We start from the raw sequence: 24,297 nt of genomic DNA, 5'->3' as shown, positions 1-24,297 counted from the left end.
CTAAAACCAAAACCCTATCTTTATCAAGGACTTTGAGATGAATTTGGGGAAGTGAGCATATTTAACAATTGACAAAAGACACAGGGAAAAGAGAAAAAGGGTGAGACCACTTTGTTAGAAAGAAACCATCACATATGACTCATAGTTTGCTTTTAGAAAGCATCCATTAGGAGGTGGCTCTTGAAAGCTTCTCCCAAGTTCTTTTTGCCCTGCCATGACTTTTCTGAGAAACAATTCAAAATTGCTTCTCCACTAAGTGGTCAGACCCAAATAGTTTAATGGAAGATCTTTTGCTCTTCTGCTCCTCATTACCCATTTCTAGAAGAAAACTCTGCAGTAGAGGGCCAGGCCAGTACAGCTCTATCAAGCAATTATTTAGACAAAAGTAAAGAGAAGTGTCTTGTGCAACCATGTTTTTTCTTTGGAGATTTGTTCTTCAAAACATTTGTTTATATGGCCTGTCCTGATAGTATCAATCGATCAAGATGTTAGGATCTTTTGAATGCTACAAATTTGATTTATTTTTCTTGATTAAAAATTGGATCGAATTCCTATTTTAACAAAATTAATGTAAAAAATTAAAGAAGACAATGTTGCATTAATCTAATATCTGTTTGGACGAAGCAGAGAAAAGCTCCCCTACATCTTTTCAATATTGGGCTAAAAACGCGTTATCTCATCAATCAAACGATCTGGACCGTCCAAAGCCTCCTCCACGCATCACGATGAACCAAATTAAACGGTCACAAACGATTGACCCCATCCTTTGAACGTAAGCCAATATTCGAAAGCGGTGGGCCAGGGGTCCCACCAACATTCTCACATGTCGAGAAGGTGATCTTTGTCCCCACACACAGATATTTGTACTGATGAAATCTATTCAGTGGGACCGGGTAGGGATGGTAGATCTATACGGATTTTGGATCATCTACCGGTTGCCACAAAGTACAAGTGGCCCCTATACCACGCAGTTGTGCCCCTGGCCCACCTAATAATGGCATTTGAGTTTTCAAAAAGCTGCGTCGACTTGACCGTAAATACATTCAAATCCTATTTAAGTAAACCATTAAATGGTAAATACCTCACTAATCGCACTTAAATTTTAATTAAATTAATCTTAGAAGTTAGATTAATCCAGGTCGGGTTTTTTATTTTTTTGAGAAAGAAAATAATTTTATATTTATATTTAATTTTTTATATCAAATATGGTAATATTACTTATATTTTATTATATACATGTTTGTAATTTTTAAAATAAAATACTCCATCTATTTTTTTTAAATATTATAATTTCTTTGAAATACTATCAATTCTTATTTAAATATAATTAAAATAATAATATAATATATATTGATTTTCTATTCCTTTCAATTTTGAAACTATTTATTTTTAATTATCAATTTTAAAAATCGGTTAATTTTTTTTATATAAAAATTTCTAATTAAAAAATTAGTAAAAAAAGAAAAAGAAAAGGAAGAGTAGCGATTCCGGCAAGCATGTGAGTGGGTCCCGCCGAGGGTGGTGCTTTACAGACTGTTGTTACTCACGCCCACCAACCAACGCCTCCGCCTCCAAACCGCCATTTCAACGGAAACGCCCGTCTCTGCGATAGTGGTTCTGGTTTCCCTCCCTCTTCTCACTCTAATATATGAAAACCCTAATGTACGTTTTTCCACAAAACCCCTTTCACTCCTAGTTTATAGTTTACACTTGCTTAAGACTTTTTCTCTTTCCTCTTTCTTATTGCCTGGAATCTCTCCTTCCCTCCCTCCCTCCCTCTATGATTATCTGGGGTTAGGGTTTTTTCCCAACTCTGTGATGGAAATGCGTCATCTCAGCTCGATACTGGTCCTGCTGCTCTTATTTGGGGTTGTGTCGGAGAGTCGGGATCTCACTTCGGACGTCAGGTCGCTGCTCGAGTTTAAGAAGGGAATCCGATCGGACCCGACAGGTCGGGTGTCGGATTCTTGGGATTCAGCTTCACTGCAAGACAATGGCTGCCCGGTTGACTGGCATGGGGTTATCTGCTCCGATGATGGGTTTATTAGCGTTGTCAATCTGGAGGGTCTTGGTCTCGCTGGGGATTTGAAGTTTTCTACTTTGTGTGGACTCAAGTCACTGAGGAATCTCTCCCTGGCTAATAATGCCCTGACTGGCCGGCTGGTGCCGGCCATCGGTGGTATGACTTCCTTGCAGCATTTTGATCTTTCCGGGAATGGGTTTTACGGGCCGGTGCCGGCTCGGATTGCGGAACTTTGGGGCCTCAGTCACTTGAACCTCTCGTTTAATAATTTCACTGGAGCTTTCCCGAAGGGCCTGCAGAATCTGCAGCAATTGAAGGTTTTGGATTTGCATTCAAATGGTCTTTATGGGGATCTCGGGGTTTTCTTCTCGGAGCTTCGGAACACGGAGTTTGTCGATTTGAGCTGTAATGCGTTTTATGGGCAACTGTTTATGGACTCTAACAATCTCTCGAGCTTGGCTAATACGGTTAGGCATGTTAACTTGAGTCATAATAGCTTGAACGGAGGCTTCTTTTCGAGTGATTCTATGAAGTTGTTCAGGAATTTGGAGGTTTTGGATGTGGGTCATAATCAGATCAGTGGGCCGCTTCCTTCTTTTGCGTCTTTGCCATCTCTTGGGGTTATAAGGATGGGGAATAATCAGTTTGATGGATCTCTGCCTCCTGAGCTATTTGGAAGTTCATTGCCGTTGACTGAGTTGGATCTCAGTAAGAATGGGTTTTCAGGTAACAAATTTCAACTGCAGTGTATGCTTTTATTACTTCTTTTTGTTTGATTTGAACACGGACGGATAAAGGGAGGACAAGTTTGTTTCTGTGTGAACTGTGAAGATAAAAACTGGAAACTTGGAAGCAGTTCAAAATATGCAATTTTTCCGGTCATGGAATAGTTTGGACCATACAGCACTTGACAAGTGACTCTATCACTATAAGCTTGGTATCCTCTGCCAGGATCCCGTTCTTCCACAATCTTTTTAACCTTCCAGGTGTGGACGACCAGTTTGCAGGCTAAGATCTTTGAGTTTGGCTACTCACCTGTACTTGGTTCCTTCCAAGTCATAGATCTTGATTGTCACTGAAGCCTTTCGCGTTTCCTAATGATAGACAGCAACGTAGTATATGAGGCTAATAATGGAGTCTTATAACTTACAGTTGCTGCAGATAAATGATGCCTAATATTTTGATGGAAGGGTATATGGAGCACAAATTGCTTAGTAGACATCACATAAGAAAGTAAGAAATGCTCGCGAATATAGACCTAAACTTTCTGCCTGTTTGTAAACTTGTGCTGAGAAGTTTATTGAATGCTTTGTTTATCATGTGGTGGAAGTCGGGTTGTTTCTTTCTTCTTTTATCCTTCAAGATGCTTATTGAAACTTGCATAATGTGTAATTTTTTTAACTTTCCTTTCTTGATCTGATTTTTCTTGGAGAATAAAACATATCTCAAAAGCTTTAAACCTTTTGAAATCTTCTGTTAAAATACTTGTCTGAGTGATTATTAAACCTAGTTGTTTTTTTTCTTGACGGGGATATTACCTTATGGGATCACTTTCATCTGCTTTTTGTGGTCAATTGAGTGGAAGCATGTACTTCGTCTCTCTGATCTTCTATCTTTCTGGATCCTTGATTGTTGGGATTCTCTCCCTTTCTGTACTTTGATAATTTTATAGTCTGTAAAAGCTCATTAACATTTTTTACAAAGAAATCTGGATGTTTTTTTACTTCAAAATGTTGTATTTTTTTTTAAAAGTATTTTGTTTAAAACCAGATGATTAGACGAAGAGAGTTTTGCTTAAGTGGTGTAAATTGGCAAGTGTAGATTCTGTTTCTGACAGGCTTGGATTTAAACCCTACAGCTGTTATTTGATGATAATGCCGATCTTGACCTAGTTGAAAGATGTCCATTATGATGATGATTTGAGACCAGATTGTATATTTTTGCGCTAAACATACAAGGTGGTTGCAGCTGTATACAAATAAGTAGCCAATGAAACCAAAAGCTGACATAATTTTTTTTTAACTGTGTAGCCTTCCCTTGTGATGTCTCTCCGAGTAGGAAAAACAGACGTTGTTGCTTAGCTTTTCTAGTTTGATTTTAAAAATCATGCTTAATTGTCTCTAATTTGGCTTATGCAGGTGCTGTTCTCAATCTTAACTCCACTACATTGAGGAGTCTGAATCTGTCTGGGAACCGCCTATCAGGTTCACTGCCATCTAATTTAGGCAGTTGTTTGATTTTGGATTTGAGCAATAATGGGATATCAGGGGATATGTCTCCAATTAACACTTGGGGTGATGCTGTGGAACTTGTTGATCTGAGCTCGAATCTGTTATCTGGAAGCTTTCCAGACAGGATTGGCCAGTTCGCAAACTTAGCTTCAATCAAGATCAGAAATAACTCTCTGGAAGGCGCCATTCCCCCTTCTTTAGGCACATATCCAAGGTTGAGCACTTTAGATCTAAGTGGTAATGAGCTTACCAGTTCAATTCCTGAAAGCTTCTTCACATCCTTGGCCTTGAGAAGTTTGAACCTCTCACGGAATCGTCTCACAGGATCCATCCCAATTCGGAGCTCTCACTCAATTGAATCATTAGTTTTACCATCTGGTCCAGGGATGGAGTTTCTTGATCTCTCCTGTAATTCACTGATGGGTAATTTGCCTTCAGAAGTTGGTAATATGGAGAGGCTTAAATTGCTGAATCTTGGGAAGAACCACTTGTCAGGAACTATACCGAGTGAACTTAGCAAACTTAGTTTTCTGGAAAGTCTTGATCTATCTTCCAACAGTTTCAGGGGAGAGCTACCAGACAGACTCTCTCCAAATCTGAAAACCTTTAATGTGTCCTACAACAATTTGTCTGGCTATGTTCCTGAAAACTTGAGGGATTTCCCTATCACCTCTTTTCTCCCTGGAAATAACCTTCTTGTCATCTATCCAAATTCTCCACAGCCAAACAGAAGGGGTTCGAGCGGTATTAACCATTCCGAGGGACATCATCCTATCAACACTAGTATTAAAGTTGTAATCGTTGTTGGATGTGTCGGGAGCCTTATGCTTATTGCTTTCGTTTTACTTGCATATATTAGGACTCAGCAGCATGAATTTCAAGGAACATTTGGATTCAGTGGCCAAAGTACAGGACGAGAAGGGAAATTGGCAATATTTACTCGCCCATCTCTTTTCGGTTTCCACAAAAATGTTGATCCTGAACCAACTTCATTGGGTTTATCAAATGATCAATTGCTGCCATCGCATAGATCACTCTCCAAGCAAACAGAGAATTTAACAGAGATTGCTACATGTGGTTCTGATGTTGGAGACGGTATTTTCCCTCCAACCTCTGGATGGAAATCTTCTCCTGCGTCCCCCTTATCTTCGCCTCATTATGTTGAGTCATGTGTTCCTGAGCAGCCCGTGCCGTTGAGTGTCTATTCACCTGATCGATTGGCTGGTGAATTATATTTTCTGGATAGTTCATTGGTGTTTACTGCAGAGGAATTATCACGGGCTCCGGCAGAAGTTCTTGGTAGAAGTAGCCATGGAACTCTATACAAAGCTACATTAGATGGTGGTCATTTGTTGACTGTGAAGTGGCTACGAGTTGGTCTTGTGAAGCGTAAGAAAGAGTTTGCCAAGGAAGTTAAAAGAATTGGAAGTATTAGACACCCAAACCTTGTGTCGTTAAGAGCCTATTACTGGGGACCACGGGAGCAAGAACGTTTGATCCTTGCAGATTATATCAATGGAGATAGTTTGGCCCTCCATCTTTATGGTAAAACCTGTTTCTCTAATTTCCAGTTCGCATTCCACTTTTTCTTTTGTGTTCCTTAATACTGGTCTTGTCCTTGTTTACTCCATGTCAACTACCAGGTCACTGTTGCCACATCTTTGTTTCAGTGTCTGGGGGATTTGCTAGCTTATTTTCCTAGCAGTTTCTTGGAGACTTTGCTAGCTTATTTTCTTAACGGTTTCTTGGACAGCCAATATTGTGGACAAGAAGCCTAAACTTTACAAAAGGAAGAAAAAACATTTTTGTATTCCTAACCTAGAAACTAGCACATTAAATATTGTTAAGACATCTTCTCTGTCATATTCTTATTCTCGTATATGCAGACAAGTTTTGAATTCTCTCATCCAATTGGATGAAATCTTTGTTATTGTCAGATGGTGTCCTCCTTTCTTTTAGCTTCGATTCATTGTATGACTAACAAAGATGGTAACATTTGTGAACATGTTAGCCTTTTCTGTGCTGCATGAGATGTTCTAACTACAAATTGACTGTTCTGCAGAGGCTACACCTAGGAGACACTCTCCTTTATCTTTTGCCCAAAGACTTAAAGTTGCAGTAGATGTTGCTCGTTGTTTGTATTACCTCCATCATGACAAAGGCCTACCTCATGGTAACTTGAAGCCTACAAACATACTTCTAGTAGGCCCTGATCTCACTGCCCAGCTGACTGACTATGGACTCCACCGTCTCATGACTCCTGTTGGGACAGCTGAACAAATACTGAACTTAGGAGCCCATGGGTATCGAGCCCCAGAGCTTGCCACTGCAATCAAGCCGGTTCCCTCATTTAAAGCTGATGTATATGCATTTGGTGTAATATTAATGGAGCTCTTAACAAGAAGAAGTGCTGGTGATATTATATCAGGTCAGTCTAGTGCAGTAGACCTCACGGATTGGGTGCGCCTGTGTGCTAGCGAGGGTCGTGGCACAGATTGCTTCGACAGAGACATTACATGTTTGGAAGAAGCTCCTAGAGCTATGGATGAATTGCTTGCAGTTTCCTTGAGATGTATTCTTCCTGTAAATGAGAGACCTAACATCAAAACGGTGTTTGAAGATTTGTGTTCCATACAAGCTTGAGATTTTTGTACATCACAACATTGTTTTCCTGACACCATCCTGATTGATTCACCGTGCCTGGTACAATAGGCTAATCTTTACGTTATTGTTATTATTATTTTGTGTAAAGAGATGATTGATCCATTGATTGATTGAGATTATTTCAAGCTGGGTTGAAATTGAAGAACTGTGTCCCTTATGCTGACTTGTACCAAGTTTTCTTCTCTGTTTCATGTCCCTTTGCAGTTTTGGGTTGAAAAGGTATTAAAAGCTGTTTTGTTAATATTTTAAATTTTATGCAGATTCCAGATTATATTTCATATGATTCCTTATAAATCTCTGAGGATACTTGTTAAATGTAAGCGTAGAATAGAACCGGGGCTTTCTTGTACCAACTGCAATGTTGGATAACCCATGTGGGCGTGCGAAAGAGCAAATGGTGTCGTCCTGAACTTCATCCAGTCCCAAACGATATTCAAGTTGGACATTTTTTTTGCTCCTGGAGTGTTCCCGAATTCTTGTTGAGATTCCAAAGCAATGGAAGAGAATGTGGGACGACAATTAATCAAGGTGGAGGATATTGTACTCGGCGACTTCTCAATTGGCTTAAAACTAGTTGATCACAGCAATGGCAGTAACTGGTGTTTTGCTGGTGTTTATGGCCCTGCTCTATGCAGGCAACGTCCTGAATTTTGGGATGAACTCCTTTGCCTCACTCAGTATTGGTCTTTTCTGTGGCTCCTCGCTGGTGACTTTAATGCCATCAGAGGATTTGCAGACTTCATAGGGAGCTGTGATTTGGAGAAGATGATGCCTCCAAACCGCCATTTCCGAAAATACAGCCATTTACCAGTAAGCTCCTGCGAAGCCCTTATTCCCAACTTCATCTCAGACTGCGAAACACTGAGACCTCTCAATAGGGAAACGACTGGGCTATAGAACGAGATTGGATCACGAAGAGGTAGATCATTTCCCCATTGATATTTTAAACCAAGCAAGGTCCTCAAATTATATGATATCTCACATTGTTTGCCTTTCGGTAAAAATAATATCATGAGAATCAGATTATCATAATGACATTAACAGCAGTATGAGACAAGAAAACAAACAAATACAATCCCACAATAACATTGCCCAACGAAAGGAAATGAAAAAATATGAACTTTCATTCTTTCAAACTGCAATACTGAATACATATATAAATCCAATTTATATATAACAGCTGACAAAAAGATTTGATGATCTGCAGCTTACTGAAAATCCTACTCTGGTTTATGAGGATGCAGCGAACTGTTCTCTGAAGAATAACCAGCCTCAGGGCTTGTAAATAAGTTGGGGTAGGAGAAATATGGGTCATCCTCCAGGGAAGACAATCTTTGAGTTTGGTGGGAAGGCTGATGCCTGGCACTCTGTTCCCCAGAACTCGGACCAACCTCAGGTTCAGATGGGGATTTTGGACTCAGCAGTCCTTGATTAGAACTGTCACGATAGACATCTGGAGAAACATTATTTTCATTCTGGAATGTGGGCTCAGCTGAAACAGCTGGGTGTTTTAAGCCGTCCATCTGGAATTCCTTTTCACCCTTCTCTTGGACCTGGTGATCTTCTTTTCTCTGGTTCAGTTCAGAGATTCTGAGCTGCATAAGGCTTGCAGCTGAACGAGCTGCTGCTGCAGCCATCTCAGCTGTTTCTGCAGCAGCTTGGGCAGCTGCCAAGACATCTTGCAGATCTACATGGACATCACTTTTGGTGCTGGACAGAATCTGAGCTGGGTGATGGGATTGTTCCTGGGAGTCCCCGCTCTGTGTTTTGGTCCTTGAAAGAGTGGGAACTTGCAGGGGTGATTCTTGTTCCTTGTCCACACTTGATGAAAAAAACAGCGGAGGAGCAATGAATGGGAGGAACTGCTTTTCATCTTTTGTACCTACTGCAATGTTGGATGACGCCTGTGGGTGCGTATGCGACTCCTTTGGCTGCACTGCATCCTGTCCCAAATGATATTCATGTTGGACATTTTCATTAACTCCTGAAGTATTTGTGAATTCTTCCTGAGAATCCAAAGCTGGAGAAGACCGAAGTGATGGGCTAATTTCACTGGGCTCAGAACTTAGCCTTGATCTAGGTGCAGTATTTGGAACTTCTGGAAGATCTAAATCCTCAAAGCTGGATACGGAATCAAGCTGTTCATGGGGAGCTAGAACAGGAGCAGAGAGGGATGATTCATTGTGTTTCTCTACGGGGAGAGGCAGTTTAGACCCACTGATGAATTGGGTAGGGCCATTCTACCAAAATAAGAATAGAAAAAAAAAAAATTAGAAACTACCCAAGAGGCTTATCATGATGCCAGTAAGCAGCAAATTTATTCTTCTTTACCAGTAGATCTTCATGCAGTTTAAAAAACTCAACTTCTGTGGCAGTTGGGTCCCAGTCTAACTCATGCTCTTCAGCAATGTCCTTCAGTAACTTTAGTTTTATTTCAGGAGATGGGGCACGAACTGAAAGAAGTTCAATTACCTGAAAGAGTAAAAACAGTAAACATGTTAGAAGCATTAAGGTAGAAAATAAGGTAAAATATCAAGTGGTGACCTAGATACAGTAACAAACAGTTGATATGACCTGCCGATTAACGCCACAATCGGGCATGAGCTCCGTAGCAGCAGCAACAAACTCCTTTCCATACTTCATAACAAACTGCATTTGAATCTGCGGTAGTTCAACCAAATCTGGGCATCTCGGTGCAGCAAAACAAACGCTTGCAATGGCTTCCTTCAAGTCTAAAGGACACTCCCTACACATTTTGAGCAGTAAACCAGAATATATATATATATATATATATAAACACATTGTGCCTCAAGTAAACAGAATTGCTTTTGTTTGTGTAAATTATGCAATCCCAAATTGTAAATACTTTAATTTTTGTGGCTAAGTTGCTAAAAGGTGAAAGAAAGATGTGTGAGTTCAACTTGTACAGTTTTCAACCAGGACCTTTAAGTTTAGCATACCACAGTTTGGATTTCTACTTTATACTCGACAGTTTATTTAACAGCTTCAGAACAATGCATAGATTAGGAAATCAGATCTTCTTCCCAGATCACGTGTTTATATGGGAGTGTCATACCTATGAAAATGGGACTAAATGAACCAAGATGTTGCCATTCACTTTTACACAACCTCATATATGAAAAAGAACTCAAATAATGCTAATATCACTTTATGTAACTAACACATTTCTATGTCTTTTTCTGAATGAAGGCAATTCTTATTAATCAAGAGGAACAGAACAAGAGGGCGGGAGAAAGACCCTTACCCCTAAATAATGGGAGAAAAAGAAGCTGCAATCATTTCATTTCTCTATTTTTTCGAAATAATAACTTCCCACAATAATAACATATCATTTTTTTCTTTTTGAAAGGGTGAAAATCTAATAATATCTTTGAGGATGCTATTTCTAAGAGATGGAGTGCAACATATATTTTGCTAATCCACAAGTAATTCTTCCCCTCTTTATAAAATTTGGACCATTTGGAGGGCACCACCTTCGTATATTTCTATTATGCTATTAACAATAATCTATCATATTTTAGCATCTTATTTTTAATTTCAAGGTAAAGCCTTTTGAAAGGTGCTTGGCCAGTTCAACGATACTTCTCCCTCATCTTCATTCTCTTGCAGTCATGTATGGTTCACACTCAAATAAGATGAACATCCACTTCGTTTCATCACCTCCCCCTTTTCCTCAATATAACCATCACAATTATTTTTTTTAAAATTTTGGTCAATGTTCACAATAGTCTTCCTTAAAAGAAAAGAAAAAAAAAAGGATTTTGAAGAACCTTAGGAATCTAAAATTTATTCAGAATTTCAACAGTCAGAACAACTGTTACAAGAGAAAAAGAGATTTGTCACCAGATGACATTAACACCTAATTTCAAGGTGGGTAGAAAACAAAGACCAAATCTCAGGTTGGGAAACATACCTTTGCATTTCAATTATTGGAAGACGAGCAGAAATAAGTTCACAAAACAGCTCAATTATTTCCTGTGCTGCCATCATATTCTCTTCGCGGATTATGTGTTCCACCTAAAAGATATGTCAAAGAGCACAACTAAGCACCAACGTTGTGGCAATAGACTGTAACTAAAGTTTCTTAGAGAAATAGTTATAAAAAGTTGATAGCATGATTAACTGCTGTAAGAAGCTCTGCTTACCCGAATTCGAGCAGTTGCTTCTTCACCATTCTCCAGGAGCTTCGCTATGTCCCTGCGCATCTGTTTTAGCTGGGCCTCTCTCTTGTTTCGCATTATCTTTATCCTTGGGATTACCAACTTCAATAGGGTCTTACTGAGAGAATTGTACAAAGAACAAGTTAAAGATGTTAGCACTAAAAACACTAATTTCATTCACAGAAAACATCTAGTGCATGCTAAACTTAATAAACCTTGAGCAGCTACCATCTTTACAGGACATCGCAATAAGCTCAATCCCACATTCTCTAGTTCTCTTTCAGTGGTTTTTGTAAAAAAATCACAATCTAATTACAGTCGACAGGCAATGACAGAATCAACAACGAACGGCAAAACTTACACAATCTAAGACGATAAAACTAGATCAAAACAGGAAATTCAACCGAAATCACTGCCAATTACCAGTTGGCTCCCCTGAAGCCCTTCTTCAGCAACCCATCAAACATCGACATGGAGGACTTCCCCGAAAAGAAATCCCAGTTCAATATTTCCTCCGCAACTTGACCTTCAACAGCGAAACACTGAGATCTCTCAATAGGGAATCGGAAGGGCTATAAAACGAGATTAGATCAAAGCTCAATTGTGTATATTCATAATCAAGAGAGAGGACACAGAATGTAAGAAGAACTTATGGAAAACGAACGAAGAGGATGACGACGATCCTATCTACCTGCTCCCCGGTTCTAGATGCGGCGGAGACGAAGTTTCCTTCGTGACAAAGTTTCAGCTGTCTTCTTCTCCCTGTTCAGGTATCGCGAGTCTACCATAGCATGCGCTGCTGCCCGGGATTTTTTATGGTGGTGTGCGTATTGCACCGTGTTCATGGTCATATAGGCTTTTTTACTTTAGCCAAATATTATATTATATATTTTTTTAATCTTTTAAAATTATATATATTAAATAATTATTTTTAATAAAATTTAAAATAATAAGAATTACTTTAAAGAAGGAGAATAAAATACAAGAGAAAATACTTTAATAAAATTAAATATGAGATAATCATTGATCATCATTGGACGGCTGAGATATCGTCATGTTTGGCAATAAATATATTTTCTTGTTATATAAAAGAAACGGAGAGAGGATACACAGGATCGCTGCGGAGAGTGCGTTGAGACCTCAGACATTGAATCGACTCTCTTCTGTTGGCTTCTTGTCGTTGGACTGATCATTCTTCTTTCTTCTCGTTTTTAGGTGAGTTCTTCCTTGTTCTGAACTTTTTCTCCCCACTCCATAGAGAATTTCTGTTTCTCCTTCCTGAGTATAATGTTTCGTCTTCCTCATTACGGCCTTTTTGTCAGAAACTGGAACAGAGATGTCGTCTGTTTCAGGTTGTTCCTTCCGTTTTCTACAATTACAACAGAGGATAAACGGTTGCAAAACACTTTCTTCATCGATTACCTCATGGAAAAAATTGGGATTTCTAGAGAAAGGGCGATAAATGCCTCATCTTACTTCTCTACCGAAAACTCCTTGGAAAAGGCCGAATCGGTTCTTAAATTCTTGAAAGAGCGCGGTTTCGGTGATACCCAGACCAGGAAACTCTTGTCCAAGCGACCCAGATTGCTCCTTTCCAAAATCAATTCTACGTTTAAACCCAAGTTCGATTTTTTGGAAGAATTGGGTGTCTCTCGCACCGATACTGTTGGTTTAGTCCTCAAAGATCATGATATTCTTTGGCGCTCACTTGATGGTCATCTCAAGCCCTCTGTACTTTTCCTCAGAGCCCAATTCGGCAGTGATTTTGATTTACCAAAGGTTCTCAAGAGAGCTTTGAAGCTCCTCTCGATCAATCTCCGCAAGACCGTTCTACCACAAATTGAACTTCTGCGCAGTCACGGCGTTTCCGATAAGCAAATCCAAACACTGTTCATCACTTGCCCGGGCTTGTTCACTTGCAAAGTGCAACTGCTTGAGAATATAATCTCCAGAATCGAGAAGCTCAATGCTAAATTCCGGCCTGGAATGCTTATATACGCAGTTTTTGCCGTTCGTGGAGTTAGTGTGGCAACGTTTGAAGCCAAATGTAAGGTTTGGAATAGCCTTGGTTGGTCAGATGAAGATATAGTTTGTGCTTTTGAGAAATTTCCGAGTCTTCTGACAGTCTCGAAAGAGAAGATTCGAGCTTTAATGGATTTCTTTGTGAATGAGCTTGGTTTCAAACCTAAAGAGATACCAGCAAGGACCTTCGGCCGGAGCTTGGACAAGAGAATACGACCTCGGTATGAGGTCTTAAAGATTTTACGAAAGTGGAGTGGGCAGCAGAGGAAAGTGAGTCTCCATCAGATCGCATCCATGCCGGAAAGGGACTTCTTTGAACGTTATGTTGCTCCCTACGTCGATAAAATTCCTGAATTGCAGAAGTATACCTCTCAATTACAGTGCGCTCAGACCTCAAGATGAAGTTGTTTCTCTTATAAAACAGTCACTGCTTCATATGCTTATCTTTCTTTGCGATTATTCATTTCCATCTTCCTTTGATGGTGACCAACTTGCAGAACTTCTTGAAACTCCAAATCTTTCCCCGGGATGTTAAATCTTTCATTGAGCTGCTAGGAATGGCATTGCAACTGTTTGATTAAATGCGCAAACGAGAAGTTGCGTTCTTCAATTGGGGTTCCTACTGGTCATTTGTCTTCAAAACATGGTTTTGGGTCTTTATCTCTTCCTCTCATCTGCTCATGAACCCTTGCAGAGGTCCTAACAAAATTCTCAGCTCTCTTCCTTGCAGTTGCAGGGCTCGGTGTTTTGGAATTGGCTCATTTATCAGACTTATTGAAGCATAAAAAATTCCCACATTATATAGCTACCTTTGCTTATTCCTTTCAAAAATTAGTTCCTTCAGGTAGCAGTTTCTGGTAGAGAAACAGAAAGAACCGGATTTCTTGAAGAAGCTGGAAAGACTCTTCTTCTGTTAATAAATGTTTATGATATGAACTTAGAAAATAAGCCTGTAAGTGATCAAATTTACTGCAATATTATACGAAGATCACAAACCTTAATTCATCGAAACCTCTTTATTATCAATTCGTCTCTGTTCTATCACATATTAGAAATTTTAAGCAGTCGAAGTTTTCTTCTGATGAATCAATAATGGATGGAACAAAATCTTCTGTGGAATCTCACCACGCGGTCATGGAGGACTGAGCAGCACTCCTTATTCAGCTAAAACAAATAGAAGGGTGATACATGATGGGCATTATCTTTCTTCAACAGATCTTTTGCTCTAACATAAGAATTCGCATCTACAGGTATTGGGGTCGGAGCAGGTGCCTAATCCCTGCGGACGGGCACCGCAGAAGTTCTCGCACGCCTTCTCTTCGCAGTTCGGCATCGGTTCATGCCTTTTGCAGGTCGCCGCCACTTCGCCTGTTGATCAGAGAAGAAAAAAACCAAATAAGTGAGGATCAAAAAACCTTTCACCAATTCAGGATCGATGCAGAAGACGTGTTAAGCAAATGCGTTTGAAAAAACGAGGGAGGATACGAGAGGAAGAGGGCACATACCGGAGCCGGAGAAGAGAAGGAGAAGGACGAAGAAGACGGGAACTGCAATGGAGGCCTTCATATTTGCTCGAGGTTTTTGTGATCGTCAAATCTGATACAAGAGGAGATCGAAATGGGTCGAATTATATAAGTTTCTGATTTCCTAATTTGAGCAGGATTGTCCGCCAAGAGAGGTTGGGTCGGCAAATGGTGATCCTGCCTGCTTGTCGTTGTGGTTTACAGATTTAGTTACAGACAATGAGACCGATGCTTCAGGCTTTATATACGGGTTTTTCTCCTTGTCGTTTGACTCCAAGACAAATTTATTATTTATATTTATTTAATAATTTGTAATATTTTTATTATTTATAGTTCATCCCTACACTCTAATAATTTAAAATAATTTAGAAATTACAAATAATTTAAAAAATGAAGAAATAAAGAATATGCATGCACTTAAATTCAAAGAAGTTAAGTACAGCCAATTTTAATTTCATTAATAAAATTGAAATTTAAATGCTTAAAATAAATTAGTTGTTGTTGGTCTAAATTTTCTTTTTTTTTATATATATTTTTAATGGTAACGTTGATAAAATAGCATTATTATAAATAAGCTAAACTAATGATATTAATATAAATAAACTAAAATCGGTGGTAATATTGTAAATAGTAGCTCACTATTAGAGAAGCGAACTGATTGATTGAATTGGATTCGAGCCGAGCTCACGTCGTTGGTCGCTCGCCGAAGTTAATGCTCTGAACCTATCGCTCGAGGTCTCTTCATGGCAGAGCGACCTCAGAAATTAAAAAACATGTTAGGTCACGACCTCGTTCGGAGAGAGGCCATAGGCCTTTCAACCTCATCGTGAAGAACGGAATCGGATCATTGGGTTCCACAATTTCGGCATTGACGACTATAAGCACCGAGTTTAGCCTCCTCGCTCACTGGAATCCCAATTTCTTTCTCCACTTGAAGCCCTAGATGGGGGATTTCTCGATTAAAGAAAACCGCCTTCGGTTTTCGGGAGGAAAGTTAAACCTTTTGACAGAGATCACGATACTGACGGTGAAACGCCCACGGAAAATGGAGTTTTCCACGCACAGAACGGTGATTACTCCGCGAGAAGTTCGCTCCCGATGTTCAGACTAGCGGAAGAATCGACAGCTCTTTTTCGACATGGAAGTGAACGCGCGAAGCGTGCTGCCGTTAAAGCATCGCCTCCAGTTGAAATTCCGCCTCACATTACCGGCTCCTCTTTTCCCCTTTGTCTTGCTCTTTCCTCTTCCTGCCCATCCCCGCTACCGGCGACCAGAGCTCCTCCCCACTTTTCTCATAAGGGGCAAGAATGAAGTTTACGGTTTTAAGTAATATGCTCATAAGGCGCCAGGTGGACAGGTTTCGGTGACGTGGTAAATTGACCGAGATTTTGGTAAATATCCATTTGTTTTAATTTTTTCGAAAGATTTTTTTTTTTTTTTTTTTTGTTCAATTAGCCTTGCCACATGCAGCATTCAACAGAAACCACTCCAAAATGAAATTATCAGGTAAACATGACCATGCCATTCAATACTGAAACTGTTCTTTTGAACGGTGCAACACCGCGACTAACAGAAGAATTTCCACCATGTTCACACACTGAAACACTCTTTATTCCGTCACAACGAAAACGCTTCTTCTCATCTAACAAGAGAATTCACATCTACAGGTGTTGGGGTCGGAGCAGGTGCCGGCCCCCTTCGGACGGGCGGAGCAGAAGCTCCTGCATGCCTCCACCTCGCAGTTTGGCATCGGTTCGTGCCTCTTGCAGCTGCTGCTCACCACCGTCAACGCCGCTTCTCCTGTTCGGTCAGAGGGGAAGAAAGGAATAAATCAGAGCGAAGTCCCACTAAATTCAAACAGCATATGTATCGTAGGCTGGATTAGAGTGAGTATCTGGTGGAGGAGAAAGAAAGAAAAGCGCGATACCATAGTTGGAAAAGAGGAGGACAACAAGGAAGAAGACAGGAACGGCAGAAGAGGCCTTCATCGTTGCTCGTTTCTCTCGATGCCAAATACTGCTTTGCTTCAACCGAAGGACGCCCGCGGATGGAAGAAGACTTAAATGGGTTCGTTTATATAGGTTTTTTTATTTCCTGTTTTCAACCGAATCATTCGCAAATCGGAGGTTGACGATCGTCCATTTTTTCAGAACAAATCTCCGGTTATTCTGTTTTCTATTTTTCGTTAAAATATGGGTATTTAGATAAATAGATAGATCGATAGACAATGAGGGCTCATTTGGTGTTAAACATGTAAAACACTATCTGAGCTTAGGGTTTTGAGACCCTCCTCAAAAATGGAAGCAAAGCGTTCCATTTCAACGTCTGGGCCCACAAATCCAATCTGGACCCCACCCTCTTCATCTCTGCTCTCCGCCAACGATATGGCCCCAGTTTTCTCGATCGAGACAAGATCCACCTTCTCTGGTCGGCCCCACCCGAAGTCCGCCTCGTACACTTTGAACCTCGGAGAACTGGCAACCGATAAAATCCGTTCAGGCCCTATTCGGATAATTTTCGGTAGCCAATATATCGTCTCCTTCAAATATTCACCTCCCTCCTCCATCCTTTGGATCGTCCGGTGAATCGCCTCCGCTGCTACATGAAACCCGTTCTCCCCAGTCAATTCGTTCCCACTCGCCTCCACGAGGGAAGCTCCGATGCAGTTCCCGAAATACGTAGCAGGAACCGGCGGGTTCAACCGGCTCCGGCAATCGACGGCGAAGCCGAAATGGACAGACTCACCCTTCCTTACCCCTTGTGCTTTAGTCGCACAGACCCACACGTAAGCTGTCGTTATAGTGTACGTCGATGGTCTGGGACCCACATCGTAACCGCTAGATGTTAAAAGATTGCGTAGTTTCTCAACGTGGGTCCGAGTCAGCAAGAAGGTTCCAAGTAGGACTCGGTTGAGTCGATGCTCCTTCGGAATCCACTGGTCCGAGTATGAACCGAGTTGAAACTTCTTCAAGTCGTCTGTCCACTTCCGCTTCAGCTCTTCCAGGTCTCCGAGGAGGGCATGGTCGTACAACGGGAGGTTCTTTGCGACGGAGACGTCGCCGCTGCCGGACTTACAGATTGAAGCCCAAGTTCTCAAGAAATTGGTGGCGCTGCTCCCGTCGGCCACCACGTGATCTAGGGTGATTCCGATGCATATACCGGAGAAGGGAAAGACTGTCACCTGTATCGCTAACAAAGGCCTTTGCCGCTTCGCCTCTGGGTCTTCCGGCGAGAGGGGGAGCAATTCTGGAACGAATGGGTGTAAATCTGCGACCTCTTTTAGATGATTGCCGACAAGATGATCGAAATCAGCATGGGACTCGGCGAGGGTGATGGGCACGGAGTCGCCATCTGAGTAACGGATGACGAGATCATCGGTATCGTTCTCCTTCAAGGGAACCAGTTTGCCGGCGATGGGGTGGAAGAGGGTGAGAGTGAGGGAGAGGGAACGCTGGAGCATGGAGAAGTGGGAGTTTCGGAAATCTTGCGTGGTGCCGTTGTAGCGGTAGAAGAGCAGACGTTGGTTAGGCGAGATCAGTAGCCAGATGATGTCGAAGTACGTGAGAGTGAGATCCGTCGTCGGAACCACCCCCGGCTGGGGAGACACTCGCAGCCGCTCCACCACTTTCACGGACGCCATGTTATTTTCTTGCTATTCTGAAATCCTACGGCCATGCCTGGCTTATAATGGCTTCAGTCGTCTTCTTCATCGATCATTTTTTTTATTTAGCTATTATTTCAAAGTTTTTTTGGCTGAATGTCTTTTAGTGCAATAGCCGGTCAGAATTCGGATCTTCAAATGGAATCACATCTCCCATTTTGTCGTGGCAAGAAAATCGAATCAAAATGTTCCACTCAATCATTTTCATCTCCACTCCTAGCCAACCATAAGACCAAAAAAACAGAAGACGAAGACTGGTACAGACAAAACCAATACAAGCTTCCACGTTCCACCTGAATTTACCTTCCCTGAAATAACTTCCAAAACCAGCTCGGCCCGCTATAATTCTCTAAAGTTGAAACCGTGGACGCACACTTTAAAGACAGTAAACACCGACTTTTTCCATTCGTATCTCCTTATATTTATTCGATATTGGAGGTTCTGATGTGAGACACGTAAATATGTTTTAATTAAGAGAATTTTACTAAACTACCCTTTTTTTTACAAATATTGACAAAAATAACCAAATTCCAAACTTAATATAAAAAATACACAACTTAATATATTATTTTCCTCTTCTTTTTATTTTATTACTGATTTAATTCTTTTTTAATTTTAAAAAAAGAGTCTTACACTTTTCATTACCTTCTATTTAATATAAATATATATATATATATATTAGTTATTAAATATTTTAAAATAATTTTCTAATATAATAAATTCCTTACATTATCGATTTAAGATGTTTTTAATTAATATAATATTTTGTAAAAAAATAGTTTTTAAAATTTTATTTATTGGTATGTATTTAATTGCCTTCTATTTATTGTAACAAAATATCAAAAATCATATCAATTATCTAAAAATATTTTGTAATGTAATTAACACATTTCATTATCGATTTAAGATATCTTATTATTTAAAATATTATATAATAAAAATAATTTTAGTTTTTAAAAATCTTATTTGTTAGTACACATTTTATTACTTTCTATTTAAAATAATAAAAATATAAATTTAGTATATTAATTAATTAAAAAATCTTCTTCTGAGCATCGACATTGGCCGAGCGAGAGGGAATCAAGCATGATGAGAGGACAAGAGGAAAGTGTTGAAGCTCTAAAGTGTCAAAAGGGAAAGTACGTGTCGCTGAGAGGAGCGTCGAGAGAGAGCGAATGTTGAGAGGGAACCAGATCGGAGTGTTGAGGGAGCAAATGAAAGAAAAATTAGAAGGTATAGAGAGAGCATATGCGGCATTATGATGATGCAACATTCTACCTAGATGCTTATATGTTGGCTGATGTGGCGTGTTTATGTGGTACTACATAAGTGGTCAAGCAGACACGTCGAGTTGGAATATACACATGTGTTGTTGATTGGTCAAAGTTGAGGATTTTAAGCTAAATTTGAAAATTGGTTATTTTACTAATATTTGTTTGAAAATAGGTAATTTAGTAAAATTGTTTAAAATTTTCAGGTAAATAATTTTTTACATTCTTCGTGCCTTTTTAAAAAAAAATTAAAAGATTAAAAAATATTTTTTATTACCCAAACATAACAAAATAAAATAAAACCCGTTTATTCACTATTCGGATCCATTTCTTAATCAAACCGTTTGCGTCTTTAAGAACTCCTCCCTCATCGAGCCCTCGGATCGCGCGGTGAATCGCCACTGCTGCTACACAAAATCCGTTCTCCCCAGTCAACTCGCTTCCACGTAGGCTCCTCCGATGCAATTTCCGAAATACGTAGCTGAAACCGGCGGGTTCAACCGGCTCCGACAATCTACCGCTGAGGCAAAATGGACGGACTCACCCTCGGCTGTCCCACGGGTGGCTTTGGTCGTGCAGACCCACACGTACGCTGTTGTGATGGTGTAAGTCGATGGCCTTGGACCCACGTCTTTGCCGCTGGATTTTAACCGATGGCGTAGCTTCTCAATGTGAGCCCTTGTCAGCACGAAAGTTCGACTTAAGACTCGGCTAACTCGAGGCTGCTTCCGAGTTTGGACCGTGTTGGATCTTTTTCATATCAGCTATCAGGTTCCGCTTCAGTTCCTCCAGGTCTCCGACGAGGGCACGGTCGTATAGCGGAAGGTTCTTGGCGATAGAAACATCGCAGCCTTCGGCCTTACAGATGGAAGCCCAGGTTCTTATTAAGTTGGTGGAGCTGCTTCCGTCAGCTACCACGTGGTGGAAGGTGATTCCGATGCAGACACCTTACAAGGGAAAGGCCGGCGGTGTTGTTGTTGTAGCGGTAAAACAGCAAACGTCGGTTGGGAGGGCTGCCCAGCCAGACGATGTCGAAGTAAGTCAGAGTGAGATCAGCAGCTGGAACCGATCCCGGGGGCGGCGATACTCGCAGCCGCTGGACCACTTTCACTGACTCCATGGTGGTTCTGTTCTCTGCCTCGCATGGGACGCCCCAGTATCTGTTGATCATATCGGACGTTTGAAGATATATTTTTATAATTGAATGGTGTCGACGTGAACTATCTCCATTTTTCAATGGACGAGAATAAACTCGGACTTGGATAACTGTAATCAGATATCGATACGTGAAATTGGAGTTGGAAGATACAACATTGAATCAATGGTAAATACCTTCAACTGTGGAGGTGGGGGACCTTCCGGCTGACCCCTCGGGTCTAGGGGTGAAATTTGTTTAAAAAATAAATTAATGAAAATTGAGGTTTAGGAAGAACTTCTCCCTTTGTCATTCTTTATGTTGCAGTGTTAGGAACACAAAAACAGTCGAGAGAAAAGAAAAAGAAATAAAAGAAATAAAAGAAAATAAGTTTTTTTTTCCTTATTTGGATGTTAATGGAAAATGATAAAGAAAATAAAAGAAAAATATAATTTATCTTGATTGGATACAGTGAAAAATGAAAAAAAAGAATATTTTAATTTTTTTTATGATTAATAAGATTTTCTTTTTCTCTCTTATATTTTTTCTTTTTCTTTTCGTTTCTCCAAATAACTCTATCTGATGATGTATTTATGACACAACCACCGGGTTTCATTGACCGTGATAATCCGAATCATGTCTGCAAACTTCGCAAGGCTCTCTACGGTCTTAAGCAAACACCTCGTGCTTGGTATCATGAGTTGCGCCAGTTTTTCATTATTTTGGGTTTCTCTAACTCTCATGCAGACTCATCTTTATTTATCTCACACAAAGGTTCAGACGTGTTGTACATACTGGTCTATGTTGATGACATTATTATTACAGGAAACAATGATCAAGCTATGACGACATTCATTCACCTACTTGCTAAGAGATTCTCACTCAAGGATCTTGGCCCCTTGGCTTATTTTTTCGGTATTGAAGTTGTTCCTCATTCTCTCAAGGCATTATTCTCCCTCAACGCCGGTATATATGTGATTTCCTTGCTCGCACACGCATGACCAATGCAAAGCCTGTCGCTACACCCCTTGCCACATCATCTACACTCACACTTCAGTCTGGCACGATACTCTCTGGTACATCTGAATAACGAACGATTGTTGGAAGTCTGCAATATTTGTCTCTCACTCGCCCTAACATTGTTTATGTGGTAAATAAGTTATCTCTGTTTGTTGATGCATTGCCCCACTACTGATCATTGGGATGTTATTAAACGTTTGTTATGATATCTCTGTGGGACTTTAGATCATGGTATCGTCTTATATCGATAATCTTCTTTGTCCCTTCATGCGTTCTCTTATGTTGATTGGGCAGGTAACAAAAATAATTTTACTTCAACCGGTGCCTATATTGTTTACCTTGCTCGCAATCCTATCTCTTGGAGTTCTAAGAAGCAATGGGTAGTGACTCGATTCTCTACCGAGGTGGAATATCGATTTGTTGCAACCACTGCAGCTTAGATTCGTTGGATTTGACCTCTTCTCACTAACCTACATGTTTTTCTTCCACAACATAGGTGCTATCAATTTATGCTCAAATCTAGTTTTCACTCATGCATGAAACATATAGCTTTTGATTATCACTTCATTCGAAAACACGTTCAGAGTGGTGACTCATGTATTATCTACTGATCAATTAGTAGATGCTCTTACTAAACCGTTTCCCCGAACACGCTTTATCCTCTTGAAGACCAAGATTAAAATCTCTTCTCAAAGCTTCACCTTACGGGGGGCATGATAGAGATAAAGATGATCATGATAAAAGAAGTTAAGATTGTCTCAATTTCTAACTCTACAGTCATATACACTTGTTGTAAATCTTTTTATCATTTTGTAACTGTAAATACATATATCAATTAAATAATAGCATAACAAATATTATTTTATCAATTTCTACATATTGGAAATTCTGAATAGAGGTTATGCTCTACAAAATCAATAAAGGAGGCTAGAAAACGTTACTTTTCTTCTTACACGGATTTAAAGGACACCCCTGCAATACTCGGGTCCTACGGACATCTGAGACCCTCCTCAAAGAATGAAGCAAAGAGCTCCACTTCCGGTTGTAGGCCCCCCAACCCTATCTCCACCCCACCTGGTTCATCTCTACTCTCAGCCAATGATATCGCCCCGCCGTCCAGGATCGACATTATCTCAACCTTCCTTGGTGCACCCCATCCAAAGTCCGTCTCGTATACCCGAATTCTCGGCGATCCTGCAACAGAGACGAGTCGCTCACTCCGCAGATTTATGAACTTGTGAATCCAAAACCCGGCGTCTCTCATCGGTTCATCGGCCACTTCTCGAATAGCTCTCTGAATCACTTCGGACCCGGCCGCCAGTCCGTCTCCCCGAGTCAGATCCGTCGTTCTCCCCTCTGCGAAAATCGCTCCGATACAGTTTCCGAAGAAGGTATCTGGAACCTGTGGACGGAGCCGGGTCCGAAAGTCCGCCGCGAAACCGCAGTAGACCGATTTTCGCTCTGAGAGGCCACGTGCTTTGATCAAGCAGAGCCAGGTGTAAGTGAGCGTCAGGACAAAAGTTGATGGTCTGGGACCCACGTCGCGGCCGCCTGAGGAGACAAGATCACGAAGCTTCTGGATTTGGAACCGAGTCAGAACGAAGGTGGCCAGGACGACTCGGCCGACTGGAACCCGCTCGGCAACCGGGTTGTTACTGCTTTCCGGAATTTCGATTCGCTTTATGTAATCCAAGAAGTCCCTCCTCAGCTGCTGGAGCTCGCCGACGACAGAGCGGTCGAAGGAGGGGAGGGGCTTCACGACGGTAGTGTCGCCGCCAGCCTTGAAAATGGAAGCCCACGATTTCATGAACCTGATGGAGCTGCTGCCGTCGGCCACAGAGTGATGTACGGTGATACCGATACAGACGCCGGAGCCGGGGAAGAGCGTTACCTGCAAAGCTAAGAGGGGCTTCCTCTCCGGATCCTCCTGCTCCGGTAGAGCAGGCACCAAAGGGTGAAGCTCTTCAACGTCTCTCATCTGATCTCCACTCAGACGAGCGAAGTCGCCGTTGGATTCGGCGAGCGTGAGCGGGACGGAGTCGCCATCGACGTAGCAGATGATGGGGTCATCGGGATCGTCCGGAGAGTGGGTCAATGTCCCGGCGAGAGGATAGAAGATCTTGAGAGCGAGGGAAAGAGCTTCCGTGAGTGCAGGGAAGTGCGAGTCTCGGAAGTCATCGGTGGAGACCGGGAGGTGGAAGAAGAAGAGTCGTTTAACGGGATGCACAATCAGCCAAATGACGTCGAAGAAGGAGAGTTCAATGGTGGCAGAGGCAACCGACCCGGGTGGAGGCGATACACACAGCCGCTGTAGCTCCTTGACGGCGCTCGTAGTTGCGGCCATTGGGAGGAAAAATTTCAGAACAGTTCAGCAACCGGAGGAGAGTCAAATAATTGGAATGAGATATAAAGACAAATCTAGGAGATCTACCTCGTTCAAATGTTCCACTGAAGATAGCGACACAAGTACCCAATGGATCATAGCCGACAAAGGCGAGAGATTTGTCAATCGAATGAGCATCCGTAATCACAGCCAATACCCGTTGAGCGAGGCCAGCCAAACCAC

The 24,297-nt window shown here is 41.1% G+C and overlaps 5 protein-coding genes and 1 pseudogene across 7 annotated transcripts; 2 read left to right on the top strand and 4 right to left on the bottom strand.

Annotated features, from left to right (window-relative positions):
• Positions 1 to 1,575: 1,575 nt before the first annotated feature.
• LOC137936634 (probable inactive receptor kinase At5g10020) lies at positions 1,576 to 7,043 on the top strand. Its single transcript, XM_068781433.1, has 3 exons — positions 1,576 to 2,749; positions 4,162 to 5,799; positions 6,317 to 7,043. Exons 1-3 carry the CDS (start codon positions 1,819 to 1,821, stop codon positions 6,895 to 6,897), a joined length of 3,150 nt encoding a protein of 1,049 aa, XP_068637534.1. The 5' UTR covers positions 1,576 to 1,818; the 3' UTR covers positions 6,898 to 7,043.
• A 977-nt stretch (positions 7,044 to 8,020) lies between these two features.
• LOC137936475 (uncharacterized) lies at positions 8,021 to 11,891 on the bottom strand. Its single transcript, XM_068781179.1, has 7 exons — positions 11,791 to 11,891; positions 11,523 to 11,671; positions 11,085 to 11,217; positions 10,853 to 10,956; positions 9,493 to 9,664; positions 9,250 to 9,390; positions 8,021 to 9,158 (listed from the first exon to the last, which is right to left on the bottom strand). Exons 2-7 carry the CDS (start codon positions 11,570 to 11,572, stop codon positions 8,139 to 8,141), a joined length of 1,620 nt encoding a protein of 539 aa, XP_068637280.1. The 5' UTR covers positions 11,573 to 11,671; positions 11,791 to 11,891; the 3' UTR covers positions 8,021 to 8,138.
• A 345-nt stretch (positions 11,892 to 12,236) lies between these two features.
• Positions 12,237 to 14,136, top strand: LOC137936801 (transcription termination factor MTERF8, chloroplastic-like). 3 transcript variants are annotated; one of them, XM_068781696.1, is made up of 2 exons: positions 12,237 to 12,314; positions 12,452 to 14,136. In XM_068781696.1, exon 2 carries the CDS (start codon positions 12,525 to 12,527, stop codon positions 13,521 to 13,523), a length of 999 nt encoding a protein of 332 aa, XP_068637797.1. In that variant the 5' UTR covers positions 12,237 to 12,314; positions 12,452 to 12,524; the 3' UTR covers positions 13,524 to 14,136. The 3 variants fall into 3 exon arrangements, with proteins under 3 accessions (XP_068637797.1, XP_068637795.1, XP_068637794.1); XM_068781694.1 differs by having other exon boundaries at positions 12,422 to 14,136; XM_068781693.1 differs by having other exon boundaries at positions 12,237 to 14,136.
• Positions 14,137 to 16,889: 2,753 nt separating this feature from the next.
• LOC137937208 (phenolic glucoside malonyltransferase 1-like) lies at positions 16,890 to 18,284 on the bottom strand. Its single transcript, XM_068782297.1, has one exon. It carries the CDS (start codon positions 18,282 to 18,284, stop codon positions 16,890 to 16,892), a length of 1,395 nt encoding a protein of 464 aa, XP_068638398.1.
• A 124-nt stretch (positions 18,285 to 18,408) lies between these two features.
• On the bottom strand, positions 18,409 to 20,747 carry LOC137937207 (phenolic glucoside malonyltransferase 1-like; annotated as a pseudogene).
• Positions 20,748 to 22,666: 1,919 nt separating this feature from the next.
• LOC137937206 (phenolic glucoside malonyltransferase 2-like) lies at positions 22,667 to 24,075 on the bottom strand. The gene has a single exon (XM_068782296.1). The coding sequence runs from the start codon at positions 24,073 to 24,075 to the stop codon at positions 22,720 to 22,722; it is 1,356 nt and encodes a 451-aa protein (XP_068638397.1). The 3' UTR covers positions 22,667 to 22,719.
• Positions 24,076 to 24,297: the final 222 nt, after the last annotated feature.

The sequence above is a fragment of the Aristolochia californica genome, unplaced genomic scaffold (genome assembly GCF_029961685.1).
Source record: "Aristolochia californica isolate CCGP_79_NKW_82.1479 unplaced genomic scaffold, dmAriCali1.0.hap1 SCAF_7, whole genome shotgun sequence".
NCBI classification, from domain to species: Eukaryota; Viridiplantae; Streptophyta; class Magnoliopsida; order Piperales; family Aristolochiaceae; genus Aristolochia; species Aristolochia californica.
This window is presented reverse-complemented; position numbering and strand designations above follow the sequence as displayed.

Bases quoted from the DNA above. Each gene is read 5' to 3' on its own strand.
- LOC137936475 (XM_068781179.1), bottom strand. From the start codon at position 11,572: ATGTCGATGTTTGATGGGTTGCTGAAGAAGGGCTTCAGGGGAGCCAAC. The intron at 10,957-11,084 runs GTAAGCAGAGCT...CATATCTTTTAG, and splicing joins AAGCAACTGCTCGAATTCGG to GTGGAACACATAATCCGCGA. The intron at 9,159-9,249 runs GTAAAGAAGAAT...TTATTTTGGTAG, and splicing joins AACTGCATGAAGATCTACTG to AATGGCCCTACCCAATTCAT.
- LOC137937208 (XM_068782297.1), bottom strand. From the start codon at position 18,284: ATGGCGTCCGTGAAAGTGGTGGAGCGGCTGCGAGTGTCTCCCCAGCCG.
- LOC137937206 (XM_068782296.1), bottom strand. From the start codon at position 24,075: ATGGCCGCAACTACGAGCGCCGTCAAGGAGCTACAGCGGCTGTGTGTA.
- LOC137936801 (XM_068781693.1), top strand. From the start codon at position 12,387: ATGTTTCGTCTTCCTCATTACGGCCTTTTTGTCAGAAACTGGAACAGA.
- LOC137936634 (XM_068781433.1), top strand. From the start codon at position 1,819: ATGGAAATGCGTCATCTCAGCTCGATACTGGTCCTGCTGCTCTTATTT. The intron at 2,750-4,161 runs GTAACAAATTTC...TGGCTTATGCAG, and splicing joins CAGTAAGAATGGGTTTTCAG to GTGCTGTTCTCAATCTTAAC. The intron at 5,800-6,316 runs GTAAAACCTGTT...ACTGTTCTGCAG, and splicing joins TTTGGCCCTCCATCTTTATG to AGGCTACACCTAGGAGACAC.